The sequence below is a fragment of the Rhinoraja longicauda genome, chromosome 10 (genome assembly GCF_053455715.1).
Source record: "Rhinoraja longicauda isolate Sanriku21f chromosome 10, sRhiLon1.1, whole genome shotgun sequence".
NCBI classification, from domain to species: domain Eukaryota; kingdom Metazoa; phylum Chordata; class Chondrichthyes; order Rajiformes; family Arhynchobatidae; genus Rhinoraja; species Rhinoraja longicauda.
In genome coordinates, this window is record NC_135962.1 from 31,084,476 (window position 1) to 31,105,168 (window position 20,693).

The 20,693-nt window shown below is 45.2% G+C and overlaps 1 protein-coding gene across 1 annotated transcript in view; it reads right to left on the bottom strand.

Annotated features, from left to right (window-relative positions):
- Positions 1-3,943: 3,943 nt before the first annotated feature.
- The window catches only part of brms1la (BRMS1 like transcriptional repressor a), a 42,340-nt gene continuing 25,590 nt past the window's right edge, over positions 3,944-20,693 (bottom strand). The window contains exons 8-10 of the mRNA XM_078407172.1: positions 12,188-12,227; positions 11,971-12,097; positions 3,944-6,363 (exon numbers count right to left, since the gene is read on the bottom strand). Of these exons, the coding sequence (XP_078263298.1) occupies positions 6,246-6,363; positions 11,971-12,097; positions 12,188-12,227 (285 nt within the window). The 3' untranslated portion in view covers positions 3,944-6,245. The remainder of the gene's footprint in view (positions 6,364-11,970; positions 12,098-12,187; positions 12,228-20,693) is intronic.

Genomic DNA, 20,693 nt, shown 5'->3' on the forward strand with positions numbered 1-20,693 from the left:
ACCACAATTCCTAAGAAAAGTCAGAAGTGGAGAACATTAACTAATGATTACACAATCTTCCATTCCATGCAGAACTCTGAAAATTAAGCAAATTCTGCAAGCGACAGCAGAAACTGGACAAAATTCACACATGTGCTAAAATTAGTTACAGTGCCCTCCATAATGTTTGGGCCAAAAACCCATCATTTGTTTATTTGCCTTTGTACTCCACAATTTGAGATTTGTAATAGAAAAAACCCACATAAAGTACACATTGTCAGATTTTAATAAAGGCTATTTTTATACATTTTGGTTTCACCATGTAGAAATTACAGCAGTGTTTATATATAGTCCCCCCATTTCAGGGCACCATAATGTTTGGGACATAGCAATGTCATGTGAATGAAAGTGGTCATGTTTAGTATTTTGTTGCATATCCTTTGCATGCAATGACTGCTTGAAGTCTGCAATTCATGGGCATCACCAGTTGCTGGGTGTCTTCTCTGGTGATGCTCTGCCAGGCCTGTATTGGGCCTCATAGCAGAAGCGTCCACGTCACGGGGCTGGAAACTGGAAGTGTCCTGAGCTAATTCTGCTACCACCATCATCTATTGCAACAAGAGATGGCTCCCATTGATTGTCGCCGGAAGCTTGCGCCCTTTTCAGGACGGGCGATGACAGCGATGTCAACATTTGAAACATGGATGATGGACACGAAAGAAGAAGAAGAAGAAGGCCTGTATTGCAGCCATCTTTAGCTTATGCTTGTTTTGGGGGCTAGTCCCCTTCAGTTTTCTCTTCAGCATATAAAAAGCATGCTCAATTGTGTTCAGAACGGGTGATTGACTTGGCCACTCAAGAATTGACCATTTTTTAGCTTTGATAAAACTCCTTTGTTGCTTTAGCGTCTATTTGGGATCATTGTCTTGCTGTAGAATGAACCGCTGGCCAATGCGTTTTAAGGCATTTGTTTGAACTTGAGCAGATAGGATGTGTCTATACACATCAGAATTCATTATGCTACCCCATCAGCAGTTGTATCATCAATGAAGATAAGTGAGCCAGTACCTTTAGCACCCATACATGCCCAGGCCATAACACCTCCATCACCGTGTTTCACAGATTAGGTGGTATGCTTTGGATCTTGGGCAGGTCCTTCTCTCCTCCATACTTTGCTCTTGCCATCACTCTGATATAAATTAATCTTCATCTCATCTATCCACAAGACCTTTTCCCAGAACTGTTTAAGTACTTCTTGGCAAACTGTAACCTGGCCATCCTACTTTTACGGCTAACCAGTGGTTTGCATCTTGCAGTGTAGCCTCTGTATTTCTGTTCGTGAAGTCTTCTGCGGACAGTGGTCATTGACAAATCCACACGTGACTCCTGAAGAGTATTTCTGATCTGTCGGACAGGTGCTTGCAGGGTTCGTACACTTGGAACAGCACAAAATTCATGTACTTTTCAAGGACTTTTAAGGTCCAAAAATCCCATTTTCAAGGACCAAAATCCAGCAAACACATGGCTTTTGCCAGATTTTCTCCGTATAGGTAAGAAAATACTGTTTTCAAAACTGTTCATTTGGCATATATATGGGTTAATTAGTACAAACCACAATCATTTTTATAGGTTTTTTTGCTTTATGCAGCGAGTTCCCCTCAACTCTCCCTGACTCATTAACTTGTCCCAGAGCCATGGAGCCGCAGCGACGGCTGCGGGGACTGGAGGCAGAAGGTTCACCGGAGAGCGGATCGCCACCGACCCAGAGCCGGGACAAGGCAAGAGATCGCAGCGCCCCCTCACAAACAACAAACTCAAGGAAACTTCCCTCCTCGACGCCGCTCACCCCAGGGCTTTTGAACAACTACAACACTTGTGTTTGTTCTTATTTCACTGCGCTACAGGGAGACAGGGGCTGGGGAAGAGAGTGGAGGAGTGGTGCAGATCTCGCTGGCGCTGGTAGAGGGGAGAGTCAGGGTAGAGGGAGCAGCGAGTGAGCGGGAGCGCGGGGAGGGTGTCAGAGGGTCCTGTGAAGGAGCGCCACCACTTGCGGGGGCTGCTCCCTCCCTCTCTCTCCCGCTCCTCCAGCGAGATCTGCGGCGCTCCTCCACGCTCTTCTCCAGTCCCATCTCCCTCTAGCGCAGCGAAATAAGAACAAACACGTGTTGTAGTTGTTGTTCAGAAGCCCCGGGATGAGCGGCGGCGGCGAGGAGGGAAGTTTCCTTGAGTTTGTTGTTTGCGAGGGGGCGCTGCGATCTCTCACCTTGTCCTGGCTCTGGGTCGTAACTGAATACCAGACAAGAAACACATTCCTGCTTCTTCAATGTCTTTATTCTCAGCGACAAAGCAGGTAAGAGAATATGTAAATAGGCAACAAAGCCAAACATGTCTAACAATGTTTCCCGAATTTTAATAAAAATACGCATTATAAACGATGAAAAAACACATTGCATGATTTAATACTTTTATCATAAAAAGTGAATTTTCTAGGACTTTCAAATCCAAAGACTTTAAAGGACTTGAAAAACAGAGTTTCAAATTCTCGGACTTTCAAGGACCGTACGAGCCCTGTCTTTGGGAATTTTTCTTTTTAATAGAGGATTCTTCTGTCATCAGCTGTGGAGGTCTTCCTTGGCCTGCCAATCATTTTGCGATTAGTAAGCTCACCAGCCTTCTCTTTCTTCTTAATGATGTTCCAAACAGTTGATTTTGGTAAGCTTAAGGTTTGGCTGATGTCTCTAACAGTTTTATTCTTGTTTCTGTCTCATAATGGCTTCTTTAACTTTCATTAGCACAACATTAGTCCTCATGTTGATAAACAGCAATAAAAGTTTGCAAATGTGATGGAAAGACCAAGTGCTGAGAGCTCTCTTATATCTGCATTAAGGAGGCAATGAAAAACACCTGAGCAATTACAAACACCTGTGAAGCCATGTGTCCCAAACATTATGGTGCCCTGAAATGGGGGGGCTATGTATAAACACAGCTGTAATTTCTACATGGTGAAACCAAAATGTATAAAAATGGCCTATAATAAAATCTGACAATGTGCACCTTAACCACATGTGATTTTTTTTTCTATTATAAATCTCAAATTGTGGTACAGAGGCAAATAAATAAATGATGGGTCTTTGTCCCAAACATTATGGAGGGCACTGTAAGTTCCTAATGAGCAACAGTCCAACACTTGCTCTAACATACATGACATTACCATTGTTGGTGCACCATTTTTAATTTCTGGGGACTCGGCCTTAGACAGAATTAACTGGACCAGCCACAAATACTTGAGCTACAAGGTCACAGATTAGATAACCTGTTGTAATTCAACATCTAATACCCTTAAGACTTTCCCCGAGAAGTGTATATTTTCTACTTGCTTGGTTGAATGCAGTTTGAACATTCAAGAATATGTTAATCGAGTACAAAAGCCTGCTGGACTGGCACTCCATGCCACACTCTATTCATTGCCTCCACCAAAATTACCCCTTTGCTTCCATTTATAGCATCTAAATAATGCATCAATGTTGCTTACGCAGCCTGTTCAACAGTATTACAGTTATACAGTACTTTAACTGGATGGACCGGAGCTGTTCAAAATGAGCTTATCACCACTTTCACAAAAACAATTGGGGACAATTGCTAGCAATATGTATATTTTATAACGATTAACAAAAAAGGTCTACCATTCATGGCTGTGCTTTCAGATTCATGAAATTAATTGATCATATTTTTAACTCTCCAGAACTCACTGTCTAAAGTCTCTCTCCTCTCTGTAAGGATACCCCTTAAAACAAATTGCTTAACAGATATGTGAGTGCAGGTCAATAAGCATAGGAGTAATTTGATGCATATTAGGATAAGCATCAGATTTTGGTTACTATTAGTAACCAAAGACTAGATTCTGAAAGGTGCCCTTAAAAAGATTTCTGCCTTTACACAAAGGTGTTGAAAACAAAAAAAGGACAACCGTAAAAATTGCTTTTATTAGCATGGTTCACATAATTTATAACAAAATGTCTCTTCATGTCATTTGCAATTTAAAAAAAAAACACAATTTCATGCAAAATAATTTCCCTCCCAACAGGCAGACACACGAAGGAATGTTTACAAGTTGTAAATTCATGTCAGGTCATTACATAGGATTAAACTTCACGCACAATATAAATCCAGGTGCTTCTCAAACCAGCAAGACAACACCTTGCCTAAAAGAAAATGAAATTACTATTCAAGAGTGATTCGCAATTAGCTGAGGTATCACAAAATGCTGGAGTAACTCAGCAGGTCAGGCAGCATCTTATCATATCATATCATATCATATCATATATATACAGCCGGAAACAGACCTTTTCGGCCCACCAAGTCCGTGCCGCCCAGCGATCCCCGTACATTAACACTATCCTACACCCACTAGGGACAATTTTTACATTTACCCAGCCAATTAACCTACATACCTGTACGTCTTTGGCGTGTGGGAGGAAACCGAAGATCTCGGAGAAAACCCACGCAGGTCACGGGGAGAACGTACAAACTCCTTACAGTGCAGCACCCGTAGTCAGGATCGAACCTGAGTCTCCGGCGCTGCATTCGCTGTAAAGCAGCAACTCTACCGCTGCGCTACCGTGCCGATGTTTCAGGTCGAGACCCTTCTTCAGACTCAGGGTCTCGACCCGACACGCCACCCATTCCTTCTCTCCAAGATGCTACCTGACCTGCTGAGTTACTCCAGCATTTTGTGATACCTTCAATTTGTACCAGCATCTGCAGTTGTTTTCCAACGCAATTAGCTGATGCATTTTTGTTTGTTCATTGTACTCACATACATATCCAAAGGGTAGCATTCATTAACAACCAAGGTAGATTTATAAAGATAAGATTTAGTAAGCAAACGAGAATTATCTTGGCCTGAAGCTTATGTTAAATGTACAGGATTGAGAGAAAATTGGAATAGGCTACATCTAATCTTTGACTGTTCTATTTCAATATCCAGGCTATTCTCAACATATTACATTTGCAGAGTCATTCTAAATTTACCAGATGTTCCAGAATTCACCATCCAGCAGAATTGTAGAACGAATAACACTGTGTACCGCGTTTACCCATTGAACAGTAGTTACTTATTTGAAGCTACACCCTGGAATACTCATTTAATCCAATTTCACTGTTTTTCCACAAATACGTTCAATTTCATCAAATTGACAACCCTTAAATACAAGAGATAGTCACAAAAAGCTGGAGTAACTCAGTCCATTCTGAAGAAGGGTCTCAACCCGAAACGTCACCCATTCCTTCTCTCCAGAGATGCTGCCTGTCCCGCTGAGTTATTCCAGCTTTTTATGTCTATCTTTGATTTAAACCAGCATCTGCATTTTCTTCCTACACCCTTAAATACAGCTGTGTTACCGGTTCAAAAATATTATGCAATCAACCAATATTTCCATTAGCAAAGTGCCCCTGTCAAAAATCATTTTAATATTCTTATCAAGGCAGTAATTTATGGTCAACATTTTTAGATGGCAGCACAATGGCCTACATGTATTTACATTTGCGAAGCTCAAGATTTAAAGACTTAAAGTGAATTAACCTTTTAAAATAAAACATTCTATACTGTCAATATTACAGTATTTTCACAATTATTCTAGGTATATATATATTGTTCCATTCCATTGAAACAACCATGAAGGGCACCAAGATAATAGCACGGATTACTAAATAAAAACATTGAAGAAGAGTAGCAAATATTTTATCTGGCAGCATTCAATACTGCATTCGTGTGGATGCAATGGTGTTTCCGAAGTTCACAGATTATATAGTGCAGGAGACACAATGTTGGCTGGTTTAAATTTAAGAAGTCAACATGGTTGTACATTATATGGGCAGTTTATTTATATTAGACACGGCTTTAATCAAGCACCTGAGACAAAGATCACAATATTGACAAAATCCATTCACCCTTTTGAGTAAAACAGTAACAGAGAGGAATCGATTTCAATGGCAGACAGTTCATAAACAAAAAAATCTTAGTTTTCATAATGAGTAAAGTAGAAAATGCACAATGAAAAATAGTAAACTAGTAAAGTGACATTATGTAAAGTATTTCCATTCAATTAACATTTTCTTGCCAGATAAGACTGAACACATTTAATAGCCAAATATTTCAATAAATGGAATTAACTGCATTGTTATTAATAGTTGAGATGTCAAAGCACCTTCATTGTTGTAGATACAAAAAGTTCATTAAAAAAAGATCTGACATAAAAATTATGAAGCTACATATGTTTGATGGTATATTTTCCTTTCTGTAGCTGAGAAATGTATAGTTTTGACTTGCTGCTGTCTGTTCTCTTAAACCAAACTTCATCATTGTTGATGGTTGTTATTGTGGCACTAAAAAAAAAGACATTTAGATTATTTTCTTAATTGGGAATATATTCTTACAAATTAAAAAAAATATTCCAATATGATCAATTGATTCCAGGCATTCAGATTACATGGCAGCATACCAAAGACAAAAAATATTGCACTCATTTTAAATTTTCCTTTTTGTTGAAATATTCGCTGAATGATAGTTACATCAAAATTTCAGAGCCTTTGTTGTTATCATTTATTTTAAAGAAGAATTATCCTGAATAAGCCACCTGGGAGAAAACGGTGACCAAGATGTTCAAACGAAACCAATCTTGCCAAATAGCTAAATCAATAAAAGTGGAAATAAATCAATGGGAGAACAATCTCACAAACTAATTGGTGTTGCTAGAATTACTGCCCTTCAGCAAACAAACTAATGTTCATTTTACCTTTGTTCCAATGCTTTGTGCTAAAATGTTCATCTATGGAATTCTTTATCCTGAATTCCGAATCTCAGTACACCAGAAGTTATTGAAAAATTTGCAACCCCACAATATCATCATCATCATATCATCATATATATACAGCCGGAAACAGGCCTTTTCGGCCCTCCAAGTCCGTGCCGCCCAGCGATCCCCGTACATTAACACTATCCTACACCCACTAGGGACAATTTTTACATTTACATTTACCCAGCCAATTAACCTACAAACCTGTACGTCTTTGGAGTGTGGGAGGAAACCGAAGATCTCGGAGAAAACCCACGCAGGTCACGGGGAGAACGTACAAACTCCTTACAGTGCAGCACCCATAGTCAGGATCGAACCTGAGTCTCCGGCGCTGCATTCGCTGTAAAGCAGCAACTCTACCGCTGCGCCACCGTGCCGCCCGGAGAAGGGGGGAGGGAAGGACCAGGGCATAGAGAAATCAGACAGCTTGCACCATCTCATGCCTCTCTCAGGAAATAAATGCACAGCAACATTTGCTTAGCCCCAACAATTATTTTATCAATATCCTAATGAATTTTGGAAAACGATACGCAATATGGACAGATAATTAATATACGCAACCATGTACGAAGTTAGGCAATCAGATTGCAAGTAGTTAAACGTTTCTGCAACTCATCCATCCCATTTAAAAACATTTGATATCTTAATTTTGGAAAATTAATTTTACCCACATAAAAGTTTGATAAGTGAATACAAAATATCATTTTCAAACTGCTCTGAAACATAAAGGATGCAGATTTTAAAATCTTGTACGTTATCAAAGCAGCAACTTTTGCCTGTTTTGAGTTTTCTATCTCAACAAATACACTTCAGTCGTACCCACATTAGTGATGGGGAAACCCAGAAATGCCCGGAATTGGGATGCTCTAACAATTTTTTTTAATCTGCCACCTGACATTAAGATTTTCATATCCTCCCATTCATCAAGGGAGAGAAAATAGAGCATTTAATAAAAATGTAAGACAGTGAAAGAGAGGGAGTTTATGGCAGATTTGCTTGTGGGCTCTAATAGAAGTGGATTTCCGTTCTTCTTGCTCCACCAGCAGTGCTGGAATAGGGGTTAACTATTGGTTTTTCAATTCTCGCCCTATTTCAACTGCCAGATTTTTCAACCCCTTGGGAAACAGTACATGTTCGTTAAATACACTTTGCTGCTAAAATCTGAGACATGCAACCCAATTAAAATTACTGGCTTTTACATCCTCACCAGCCTTGCTAAGTTACTTTGATGTCCCCAAACCAGACATCAGTTAAATTAGATAAAACAACATTTGTGGCAGATCAGGTGGGTTTCACAATATTATCCTGCGCCTTTTCAGTTTGTTTTTGGAGGACAAGTGCACAGAGAATTTCTCACAGTTTAAGTGCTTTAAAAAAGCCAAAATTGACAACCTCTTGAATTGGTAACAAAATCCACAAATTGAAATGACTTGGATGACTTAATTAGGAAACCTAAAAGAGGCTCAGTTAGAAATTGGCAAGTATGATGTTGTGGGAATTACAGAGATATGGCTGCACAAGGACCAGGGCTGGGAACCGAATATTCAGGGGTATTCGTCCCATCGAAAAGACAGACAGGTGAGCAGAGGGGGTGGGGTAGCTCTGTTGGTAAGGAATGAAATTCAGTCCCTTGCGAAGGGTGACATAGAATCAGGAGATGTAGAGTCAGTTTGGATAGAACTGAGGAATTGTAAGGGTAAAAAGTCCCTAAAGAGCCTAGAGATAGGGTGCAAGTTGAATCAAGAGTTAAAATTGGCATGCAGCAAAGGTAATGCTCCGGTGGTTATGAGAGATGTCAACATGCAGGGAGACTGGGAAAATCAGGTTGGTAATGGACCCCAAGAAAGGGAGCTTATGGAGTGCCTCCGAGATGGATTCTTAGAGCAGCTTGAACGAGAGCTTACCAGGGAGAAGGCAATTCTGGATTTAGTGTTATGTAATGAACTGGATTTGTTAAGGGAACTCAAGGTAAATGAGCCAATAGGAGGTGGTGACCATAATATAAGTTTTAATCTACAATTTGGGAGGGAGAAGGGAAAATTGGAAGTGTCAGTAACTAGGTGTTCCTCAGCTTATGATGGGGTTCCGTTCCGAGAAACCCATTGCAAACCGAAAATATTGTAAGTCGAAATGCATTTAATACACGTGACCGGGAGCGAGCTGCAGCTCGCTAAAGGTCGCTGCCGTTTGCACCATCGCAAAGTCGAAATATCGCAAGTCGAAGCATCATAAGCCGGGAAACACCTGTTTAACGGTTGGGCAAAGGCGACTATGGAGGCATGATGGAGGAGCTCGCCAAAGTTGACTGCAAAGAGACCCAAGCAGTGATGACACTAGAACAACAATAGCAGCTATTTCTGGGAATAATACACAATGTGCAGGATCAGTTAATTCCAAAGAGGAAGAAATATTCTAAGGGGAGTAAGAGGTGACCGTGGCTGACAAGGGAGGTCAAGGACAGTATAAAAATAAAAGGGAAGTATAACATAGCAAAGATGAGCGGGAAGCCAGTGCATTGCGAAACTTTTAAAGAGCAACAGAAGATAACTAAAAAGGCAATACGGGGAGAAAAGATGAGGTACGAAGGTAGGTTAGCCAAGAATATAAAGGAGGATAGTAAAAGCTTCTTTAGGTATGTGAAGGGGAAAAGAATAGTTAAGATATGTAGGTAAATTGGCTGGGTAAATGTAAAAATTGTCCCTAGTGTGTAGGATAGTGTTAATAGTGTTAGTGTGCGGGGATCGCTGGGCGGCGCGGACTTGGTGGGCCGAAAAGGCCTGTTTCTGCGCTGTATATATATGATATGATATGATATGAAGACAAATGTGGGTCCCTTGAAGACAGAAACAGGTGAATTTATTATGGGAAACAAGGAAATAGCAGATGAATTGAGCAGGTACTTTGGATCAGTCTTCACGAAGGAAGACACAAACAATTTCCCAGATGTACTAGTGGCCAGAGGACCTAGGGTGACGGAGGAACTGAAGGAAATTCGCATTGGGCAAGAAATGGTGTTGGGTAGACTGATGGGACTGAAGGCTGATAAATCCACAGGGCCTGATGGTCTGCATCCCAGGGTACTTAAGAAGGTGGCTCGAAACATCGTGGACGCATTGGTGATAATGTTCTATAGATTCAGGATCAGTTCCTGTGGATTTGAGGGTAGCTAATGTTATCCCACATTTTAAGAAAGGAGGGAGAGAGAAAACAGGGAATTATAAACCAGCTAGCCTGACATCGGTGGTGGTGAAGATGCTGGAGTCAATTATAAAAGATGAAATAGTGGCACTTTTGGATAGCAGTAACAGGATCATTCCGAGTCAGCATGGATTTACGAAGGAGAAATCATGCTTGACTCATCTTCTGGAATCTTTTGAGGATGTAACTAGGAAAATGGACAAGTGAGAGCCAGTGGATGTAGTGTATCTGGACTTTCAGAAAGCCTTTGACACGATCCCACATCGGAGATTAGTGGGCAAAATTAGAGCACATGGTATTGGGGGTAGGGTAGAAAATTGATTGGCAGACAGGAAACAAAGAGTAGGGATTAACGGGTCCCTTTCAGAATGGCAGGCATGATTAGTGGGGTACTGCAAGGCTCAGTGCTGGGACTGCAGCTATTTACGATATACATTAATGATTTAGATGGAGGGATTAAAATCAACATTAGCAAATTTGCAGATGACACAAAGCTGGGTGGCAGTGTGAACTGTGAGGAGGATACTATGAGGATGCAGGGTGACTTGGACAGGTTGGGTGAGTGGGCAGATGAATGGCAGATGCAGTTTCATGCGGATAAATGTAAGATTATCCACTTTGGTGGCAAGAACAGGAAAGCAGATTATTATCTGAATGGTGTCGAGTTAGGAAAAGGGGAAGTACAATGGGTGTCCGTGTACATCAGTCACTGAAAATAAGCATGCACATGCAGCAGGCAGTGAAGAAAGCTAATAGCGTGTTGGCCGTCATAACAAGAGGAGTTGAGCATAGGAGCAGAGGTCCTTCTGCAGTTGTACAGGGACCCTGGTAAGACCACACCTGGAGTATTGTGTGCAGTTTTGGTCAAATTTGAGGAAGGACATTCTTGCCATTGAGGGAGTACAGCGTAGGTTCACGAGGTTAATTCCGATGGCGGGTCTGTCAAATGATGAAAGAATGGAGCGACTGGGCTTGGATACACTGGAATTTAGGATGAGAGGGGATCTTATTGAAACATATAAGATTATTAAGGGATTGGACATGCTAGAGGCAGGAAACATGTTCCCGATGTTGAGGGAGTCCAGAACCAGGGGCCACAGTTTAAGAATAAGTGATAGGCCATTTAGAATGGAGATGAGGAAAAACCTTTTCACGCAGAGAGTTGTGAATCTGTGGAATCCTCTGCCTCAGAAGGCAGTGGAGGCTGATTATCTGGATGCTTTAAAGAGAGGGTTAGATACTCTTAAAGATAGCGGAGTCAAGGGATATGAGGAGAAGGCAGGAACAGGGTACTGATTGTGGATGATCAGCCATGATCACAGAGAACAGCGGTGCTAGCTCGAAGGGCCGAATGGCCTACTCCTGCACCTATTATCTACTATTCAACACAATCCTAATATTGACTTTGAGAGGGAAAGACTGTACTGCCATGGAAGCAAGTATAATATGAAGCTGGGTTATCAACTTTTCTTACTTAACCATAACCACCCAAATCAGCAATTTCAAATCAAAAAAATTGTTTGAGGACTTTCAGCAGTAAACCAGTATTGCATTATTAAACCATATCTTACTGCATCTACCATATGGAGGCATGCTCCTGGCTTTCTATATAGGATTTCCATGTGGATTTGTAACTGAGATTAGAATTCAGAAGCACCATAAAGAAATTTAATTTGGAGTGTGCAACCATAATTCTTCCACGTTGTTAATTTGAACAAACACCAATTCTGGGTTAAGCCTGTGACATTAACCAAAACATAAAAATTCATCAACTCAAAATAAACCAAAAAACTGAAACATTTGCACAGAAACATTTCTTTAAATTTATGTTCTTTAAGACAGCATTACATTCCGATTCCCTGAATTGTGTAATTAATAATCTAATTGTGTATATGTAATTCAATAATACTTTAATAATTTAAGGAAAAAATATAATTGCCTTATTGGATATTCATCTTTCTTGTCAATACATATAGTTTGCCCACGGCTGTACCACTCCCCATCATAAAATAACCTGCCATCTTCTGATCTGGCACTGTGAAGCTGTTTTTCTGTCTTGGTGGATGCTGAAGTTTAAATAAAAAGAAAGTAATTACATTTTCATGATCATAATAAAACATACCAATGCCAATTTAAGATTTCAAACTTCCACTCACCATCTGTCTTTACTCTGTGTGGCCCAAGCGTCGCCATTGCCTGAGAAAGCAAAAATCAAGATAATGAATTTTATTTGTACAATTTAGATACATGGACAATTGGTGCAGGAGTAGTCCATTTGGCCCCTCGAGCCAGCACTGCCATTCAAAGTGATCATGGCTGATCATCCACAATCAGTACCCCTTTCCTGCCTTCTCCCCATAACCCTTGATTCCACTAGCCCTAAGAGCTCTATCTAATTCTCTTCTGAATGCATCCAGTGAATTGGCCTCCACTGCCTTCTGACGCAGAGGGTTCCACAAATTGACAACTGTGCGTGAAAAAGTTTTTCCTCATCTCAGTTCTAAATGGCCTACCCCTTATTCTTAAACTGTGGCCCCTGGTTCTGGACTCCCCCAACATCGGAAACATGTTTCCTGCATCTAGCGTGTCTAATCCCTTAATCATTTTATAGGCTTCTATCGGATCATTTTATATGCTTCTCATCATTCTAAATTCCAGTGTATCCAAGCCCAGTCACTCCATTCTTTCATCTTAGAAATTGCGGAGGTGGAGAGGCTATTCAGGAAACTGAAAAGCCGGAAATCTGCAGGACCGGGCAATGTTTCCCCCTCTACCCTCAAGCTCTGCCGAACAACTGGCACCGATCTACACAGACATTTTCAACCAGTCCTTTCAAATCTGCACGGTCCCTGCCTGCTTCCACTATTGTCCCTGTACTCAAAAAGACAAGGATCAATGGTCTTAATGACTACAGGCCTGTCGCACTGACCTCTGTAGTCATGAAGACCTTTGAAAGACTTGTGCTGGCCCAGCTGAAAAACATCACACACCCCCTGCTGGACCCCCTGCAGTTTGCTTACAGAGTCAATAGATCGGTGGACTTTAGCTCTGCATTTAACACCATTGTGCCAGAGCTACTACACTCCAAAATCTCCCAGCTGACTGTGCCTGAACCCCTCTGTCAGTGGATCATCAACTTCCTGACAGATAGGAAGCAGCATGCGAGGCTGCGAAAGCACATCTCAGACCCGCAGACCCTCAGCAATGGAGCACCCCAAGACTGCGTACTCTCCCCTCTCCTTTACTCTCTAAACCAACGGCTGCACATTCACAGACTCCTCTGTCAAGCTCCTCAAGTCTGGCGTCCTGGTGCCATCGCAACAACTTGAAGCTCAATGCTCTTAAGACAGTGGAACTAATTGTAGACTTTCGAAGAGCTCCCCCTCCCCCTCCCCACTGACCATCAACAACACCATAGTCATATCTGTGGAGTAATTTAAGTTCCTTGGAACCATCATCTCCAGGGACCTTAAATGGGGGGCCACCATCGACTCCACAGTCAAAAAGGCCCAACAGAGGATGTACTTCCTGCGGCAGCTGAGGAAACACAATCTGCCACAGGCAATGATGGTCCAATTCTATACTGCTATCATTGAGTCCGTCCTCACCTTCTCCATCATGGTCTGGTTTGGCTCAGCCACCAAGCACGACATCCGGAGGCTGCAACGGATCGTTCGCACAGCTGAGAAGGTTGTTGGCTGCAACCTTCCCCCCATTGACGAACTGTACACTGCAAGGGCCAGGAAACGAGCGGGCAAGATCATCGCTGACCCCTCTCACCCTGGCCACAAACTCTTTGAACCACTTCCCTCTGGAGGTGACTCTGGACTGTCAACGCAGCCACAGCCAGGCATAAAAACAGCTTTTTTCCATGAGTGGTAGTTCTACTCAATAACCAAAGTCTGTAGTTTCTTTCTTGCTCTGGTTTATTTTCACCCACATGTTTAGACCGTAATGTTGTATCCTTATTGTTTTGATATGTTTATGCTTTATTCTTAGTTGTTAACTGTATGTTTGTGTTGTCATTTGTGAGCGGAGCACCAAGGCACATTCCTTGTATATGCACATACTTGGCCAATAAACTTATTAATTCATTCATCATATGACATTCCCGCCATCCCAGGAATTAACCTCGTGAACCTACGCAGCACTCCCGCAACAGCAAGAGTGTCCTTCCTCAAATTAGGAGACCAAAACTGTACACAATACTCCAGGAATGGTTTCACCAGGGCCCTGTACAACTACAGGAGGTCTTCGCTCCTGTACTCCTCTCATTATGAAGGCCAACATTCCATTAGCTTTCTTCACATACAGGTACAGTAAGCGTACCTGTATGCTTACTTTCAGTGACTGATGACTGGGTGACCTAGTCTCCCAGGTCTCATTGTTTTTTTTTTATTATCAAAAAATAATTTATTCAAGAAATAAATATATACAAAATATGTTCCTTCCAAAACTCTATCCGACATTCTCGGAGGCTATACATATTCAATACACTTATTACACAAAATTACCCCCACCCTTGCCACTCATGTGGCCCACTGGCGTGGAATCCCTTCCCTTATTTTGAGGGGCGTCTCCACCACACCCTGCCCCCCCATGTCCAGCAGCGGAAGGACCCTAGACTGTGGCCCTCCCCCACAGAGCCTTGGCGTTGGCTGCACCAGGCTTCAGTGCGTCCCTCAGCACGTACTCCTGCAGTCTGCAGTGGGCCAGTTGGCAACATTCCCCGACGGACATCTCGCTCCGCTGGGAGACCAACAAAGCTCAGGCAGACCAAAGAGCGTCTTTCACCGAGTTGATGACCTTCCAGCAGCACTCTGAATGCGTCCCTGGGAACAGTCCGTAAATCACAGAGTCCTCTGTGGCAGAGCTGTTCGGAATAAATCATGACAGGCATCCTTGCACACTTCTCCAGACTCTCTTTGCAAATCCACACTCTGCGAAGAGGTGGGCAACTATCTCCTCTCCATAGCACCCATCCCGAGGGCAGCATGCGCTGGTAGTGAGGTTCCGGCGGTGCAGGAAGGATCTGACTGGCAGGGCTCCCTTCACTGCCAGCCAAGCCAGGTCTTGGTGCTTGTTGGTGAGTTCTGGCGGAGGCATTTCGGCAGACAAGCTGGGCAGTCTGCTCTGGGAACCACGCCACAGGATCCATGGAGTCATTTCCCTGCAGTGCTTGCAGAACGTTCTGTGCTGACCACTGCCTAATGGACTTGTGGTCAAAGGTGTTGGTCCGGAAGAACCTTTCCACGAATGACAGATGGTGCGGTAATGTCCAGCTAACTGGCACATTGCATAGCATCTGCGCCAAGCACATCCTTCGCAACACCGGGGACAGGTAGAACCTCAGCAGGTAGTGACACTTGGTTCCCTCGTGCCTTGGCTCTACGCTCCGCCTGATGCAGCCACACGAAGGTGGCCATCAGGATGAGAGCGACGTTGGGCACACTTTTACCCCTGTTGTCTGCCAACTTGTGTATTGTGGCCCGTTGTACCCGGTCCATCCTAGACCCCCAGATGAAGCGGAAGACAGTTCGGGTGATCCCTGTGACGTAGGAGGGACAGGTCACACTTGCGCCAAGTACATCAGCCCCGAGAGTATCTCACACCTGATGACCAGACTTTTACCCGTGAAAGAGAGGGAGCGCTGCTTCCACAGCTCGTTTTTTCCCCATCCTGGCTATCCGCTCCAGCCAATTCCTGTCACACACCTCAGCCCCCCCCCCGAATCAGATCCCCAGCACCTTCAATAAGTCAGGCTTGATGGTGAAGAGGATGGAAGATCGATTGGGCCAGTGGCCAAAGAGCATGGCCTCGCTCTTCCTGCGGTTCACCCTGGCTCCCGTGGCCGACTCAAACTGGTCGCAGACACTAATTAATCTGCAGACCGACCCTGGATCCGAGCAGGACGGCGACATCGTCCATGTACAGGGAGGTTTTGACCTGAGTGCCCCCACTGCCTGGCAATGTCCCTCCTCTTATGCTCACGTCCTTCCTGATGGAGGTTCAAAACAACAAACAAACAAGACAAGGGAGAGTGGAAACCCCTGCCTGACTCCAGACCTGACGGGGAAGCTGTCTGATTCCCACCCATTGATTTGCACTACAGATATCGGTGTAGAGCAGTTGGCTCCAATTTCTGATTCCCTCCCCAAAGCCCATTTTGGAGAGCATGTCCCTCATGTACGTGTGTGATATCCTGTCAAAGGCCTTCTCCTGGTCCAAGCTGATCAGGCAGGCATCCATCAGCAGCGCCAGGCTGTCTGAGATTTTCCTGCCAGGTACAGCACAGGTTTGGTCCGGGGTGGATCACCTGTCCCAGAGCAGACTTGACCCAGTTGGCGATGGCCTTAGACAGGATCTTGTAATCTACATTCAACAATATGATGGGTCTCCAATACCTTATATCATTCATCTCCCCCTTCTGCTTGTAGATTAGGGTGATGCTGCCCTTCCTCATAGAGTCTGACATGCTGCCGGCTAGAAGCATGTCATTGTACACTTCCAGCAGGTCCGGGCCCACCCAGTCCCACAGAGCCGAACACAACTCGGCCGGTAAGCCATCGCTTCCAGGAATTTTACTCGAGTCAAAGGAACGGATGGAGCCAGTCAGCTCCTCCAGGGCCAGTGGTTGGTCCAGACTCTCCCGCTTACTGTCCCCCAAGACCTCCGTGATGGAGGACAGGAAGTTCTGGGAGGCGGTGCTGTCTGTGGCCTTTCTGTCATACAAATCCTTATAAAAGGATCTGCAGATCCTCAGCACGTCCGTCTGCAAGGATCTTACTGAGCCGTCCTCCTCCCGAAGGCTGTTGATCCCAGAGCTCCCCCTGTGAACCTTATGAAAGAAGAAGCGTGAGCACGTCTCATCCTGCTCCACCCTGGACCGGAAGATGGGCGGCACGGTAGCGCAGCGGTAGAGTTGCTGCTTTACAGCGAATGCAGCGCCGGAGACTCAGGTTCGATCCTGACTACGGGTGCTGCACTGTAAGGAGTTTGTACGTTCTCCCCGTGACCTGCGTGGGTTTTCTCCGAGATCTTCGGTTTCCTCCCACACTCCAAAGACGTACAGGTATGTAGGTTAATTGGCTGGGTAAATGTAAAAAATTGTCCCTAGTGGGTGTAGGATAGTGTTAATGTACGGGGATCGCTGGGCGGCACGGACTTGGAGGGCCGAAAAGGCCTGTTTCCGGCTGTATATATATGATATGATGATATGATGATCTTGGAGGATTTGGAGGTAAAGAGCCATGCTTGCTGGTCCTTCAAGTCTCTATAAGTTCCTCCCTCACATCCACCCCTCTCGACTGCAGAAAGAGGAGTTGCTGCGAATTTGTCCGGAGTTGACACAACTTCCTCATATTTTGTCTTGCCCTCAGAACCCCTTTGGAGATGAAGAATCTCTTGATGTTCTCCTTGGTTGGCTTCCCACCACAGTGTCAGGGAGTCAAAGAGGGGTTCACAATTCTCCAACATGCGTAGTTCCTCTTTAGCTCCTCAATGTTCTCTGGGGTCAACTGCTCCACATTTAACCTCCATGTCCCTCTGCCTGCCTTCCGGTCCTCCTGTAGGTGACAGGAAGCCTGAAGGAGGCAGTGGTCAGAGAAGAACACCGGCGTGAGTTGGCGTATCTGACCGTGACGGCCTTCGACGTGAAGAGGAAGTCTATCCGGGACCGGGCTGAACCGTTCGGTCTCGACCAGGTGAACCGTGGCTGGGATGTTGAAGGCGTCGCGCAGCTTTGCGTCTTTGACCGTCTCGATCAGGAGCTTGGAGGTGCTGTCCAGTCTGTGGTCGGCACTGCCGGATCGTCCAGCCGCATCGATGATGCAGTTGAAGTCACCGGCCAGAACGAGCGGCCGGGACGTGGCCAGCAGCGGTGGGAGCTGCTGGAGAACGGCCAGCCGCTCGCTCCACATGGGTGAGGCGTACACATTAATCAGCCGGAGTGGAGAGCCAAGGCACGTTACATCCACCACTAGGAGTCCCCCACCCAACCACCTCCCTGACCTCAGTGATGGCGAAGCTCCCTCCCCGTAGCAAGATCCCCAGACCGGAAGCGTGACAGTCATTGCTCCCCGACCATACTGACAGTCCGTGGGGCCACCATCGCGACCACCTCCGATAGCAGCAGTGTGGCAGCCCGCACTCCTGCAGAAAAGTCACGTCCGCCTTGACCCAGGTACTGCAAGGTGTTTACACATCTCGCAGTGTTCTTCACACTGCGCATGTTTAGAGATGCCAGTTTTAACTCCATTGTCCGTTAGAGCCACTGACCGTCATTCTGTCCCATCATGCCCACCACTTTGGTGAATTGCAGCACCAGTTCGTGGCTCAGGTACTGGGTGCTGTCATCCTCAGGGAGGGGGGTGTTCTCTGGCATAGCTGGAGTTGTTGGAGTGGCCCTCCTTGTTCCACCCTCTTCTGGGCACAACTCCCCCTCCGTCTCCTGTAGTTGGGGTACGGTGTCGGGTTCACTGCTCTCGGTCTCCCGGAGCTGGGGCCCATTGGCCCCTGAAATGCTTCGAGTTTCCTGGAGTTGGGGCCCTTTGGCCGCCGAACTGCTCCCGATCTCCTGGAGCTGGGGGACCACAGGCGTGTCCTTTCCCTTTCTGCTCTCCTCCCCCGTTTTCTTCCTCTGCCTCCGTCGTCGGGTCCTCGATGTCGACTCACCCTACGACGAGGAGAGGTTGCTGGCGTCGGTATGGGAGTGGACCATATTCTTGGGCTTGCCCATTCCCTCCAGCCTTGGCTCTTTGGGCAGAGTTCGTTTTCACCGCCACCCATGCCTTCTCCTGTTCCCCCACTTCCATCGACTCTTCCTCCTGGACAGGGGGCTGGGGGTCTCTGTCCGGCGGTTGGGGGCTCGAGGTGGTTGGGCTGTCATCACTCCTGTTCTCCCTTTCAGTTGGGGTCTTGGCAGTGGTGGGAGGCGTCTCGACCACCCTGGGTGTGTTGGCAGCGGCCCCTCTTGTCGCCTGTGCGTGGGTGCAGGCTCTTTTCGGGCAGGCCCTGTAGAGGTGGCCTGCCTCCCCGCACAGGTTGCAGTTCTTGCTCTCCTTACAGTCCTTCGTCTCATGGTATTCCAGCTTGCAGTTCTTGCAGACAACTGCCTTGCATTCGGCCGCCACGTGCCCAGGTTTGTTGCATTTCCTGCACACCCTGGGTTGCCCCGCGTGGGACATGTAGCCTCAGTTCCCTCCGAGAGTGAACACCGAGGGAGGGTGGATGATGGCTCCATTCCCGTCCACCCTCAGCTTCAGTTGCCGCTTGCTTGTCCAGATCCCGAACAAGTCCTTCACGTCCACAGTTTCCTGCTCCTTCGACATAACAAGCAAGGAAGGTGAGGACATCCACGACGGGCACATGTGGGTTAAACATGTGCACCATGATCATCTGTTCCTTCTGGGTGGGAAAGGTGAAGAGCGGCTGCACCTTCAGAAGCGACAGCGGAGCTTCATTCCCTTTCTCCCTGACGTCTTACAGCATCTTCTGCCATCCTGCCAGGTACTTGAAGGTTACATCAAAGTAACCGTTACCCAGGAAGTCCTGGAGACAATAAATCTCCTTGGCCTTGAACTTGCAGGCCTCCAGCAGGACCTTCTTAGTGAAGAGGTCCCGTGAGAAGGGAGTTCCCTCACTGAGGTCCTTCACCGACACTCGCAGGGTATTGCGGATACTCTGTCCTCCCGCTCCACTTGCTGCCGCCATCCCGCCTGGATAAGGGTGTTAGGTTGGTTACCCAACCAGCATGGATCCACCCTTAAGCCAGACTCCTGGTCACCGATGTGACCTCCGATTCAATCCGTCCTAGGTGCACGATCCTCGTCCGCGATCCTTGTCCACGACTCCACAAAGCTCAGAAACAGATATAGCTCTGATAAGAACAGATACTTTGTATCCGATAAGAACAGGTTGCTCTTTCTACACTTGATCTGAGCCAAAAGGAGGTCTCATTGTATTTCTAGGATTGCAAATCAGATCTGAATAACAGAAATCATGTCTCATTTCAGAAAGAATGACCAAATTTCACTGAGGAAAAGAAGCTAATTCATCCATAATGTAAAGGTTTTAACTTAATAATGCGTTATAATAGGAGAACAAATGGAAAACTTGAAAAATGCCTGCATAGTAAATGCCGTTACTCTCCCTCCTTTTGGAAAATCTGACTACGCTGCCATTTTCCTGCTGCCGGAATATAAACAACGGATAGTACGGGAAACGGCTGTGACGAGGGACGTAAAGCGGTGGTCTGACCATTCAGAGGCCATGCTGCAAGATGCACTGAGCAATGTCAACTGGAATATGTTCTTGAAAGAGAAACATTTGTGTGCACGAGGAGACACATTTTGTGAGGAATCTCAACAGATTTATATGCAATTTCCATGTTCAAATGCAGTATTTAAAATACTGGACTCCTTGTGGAGTTCCGTGGTGGAGAACAGAGTTGCTGTGATTTGATAACACTCACACAGAGGAAACTTTTTTAAGGAAAGTAACAAACCACTGCAGGAACACAACAGGTCAGGCAGCATCTGTGAAGGCAAAGGAATAGTAGATATTTCAGGTCAAGAGCCTGTCCTGATGCAAGGAAGTGGAGTGCTCAGTTTATGCAGCCCATTTTCCCAACCATACAAATCAAGGACACAAACAAGGGTACAT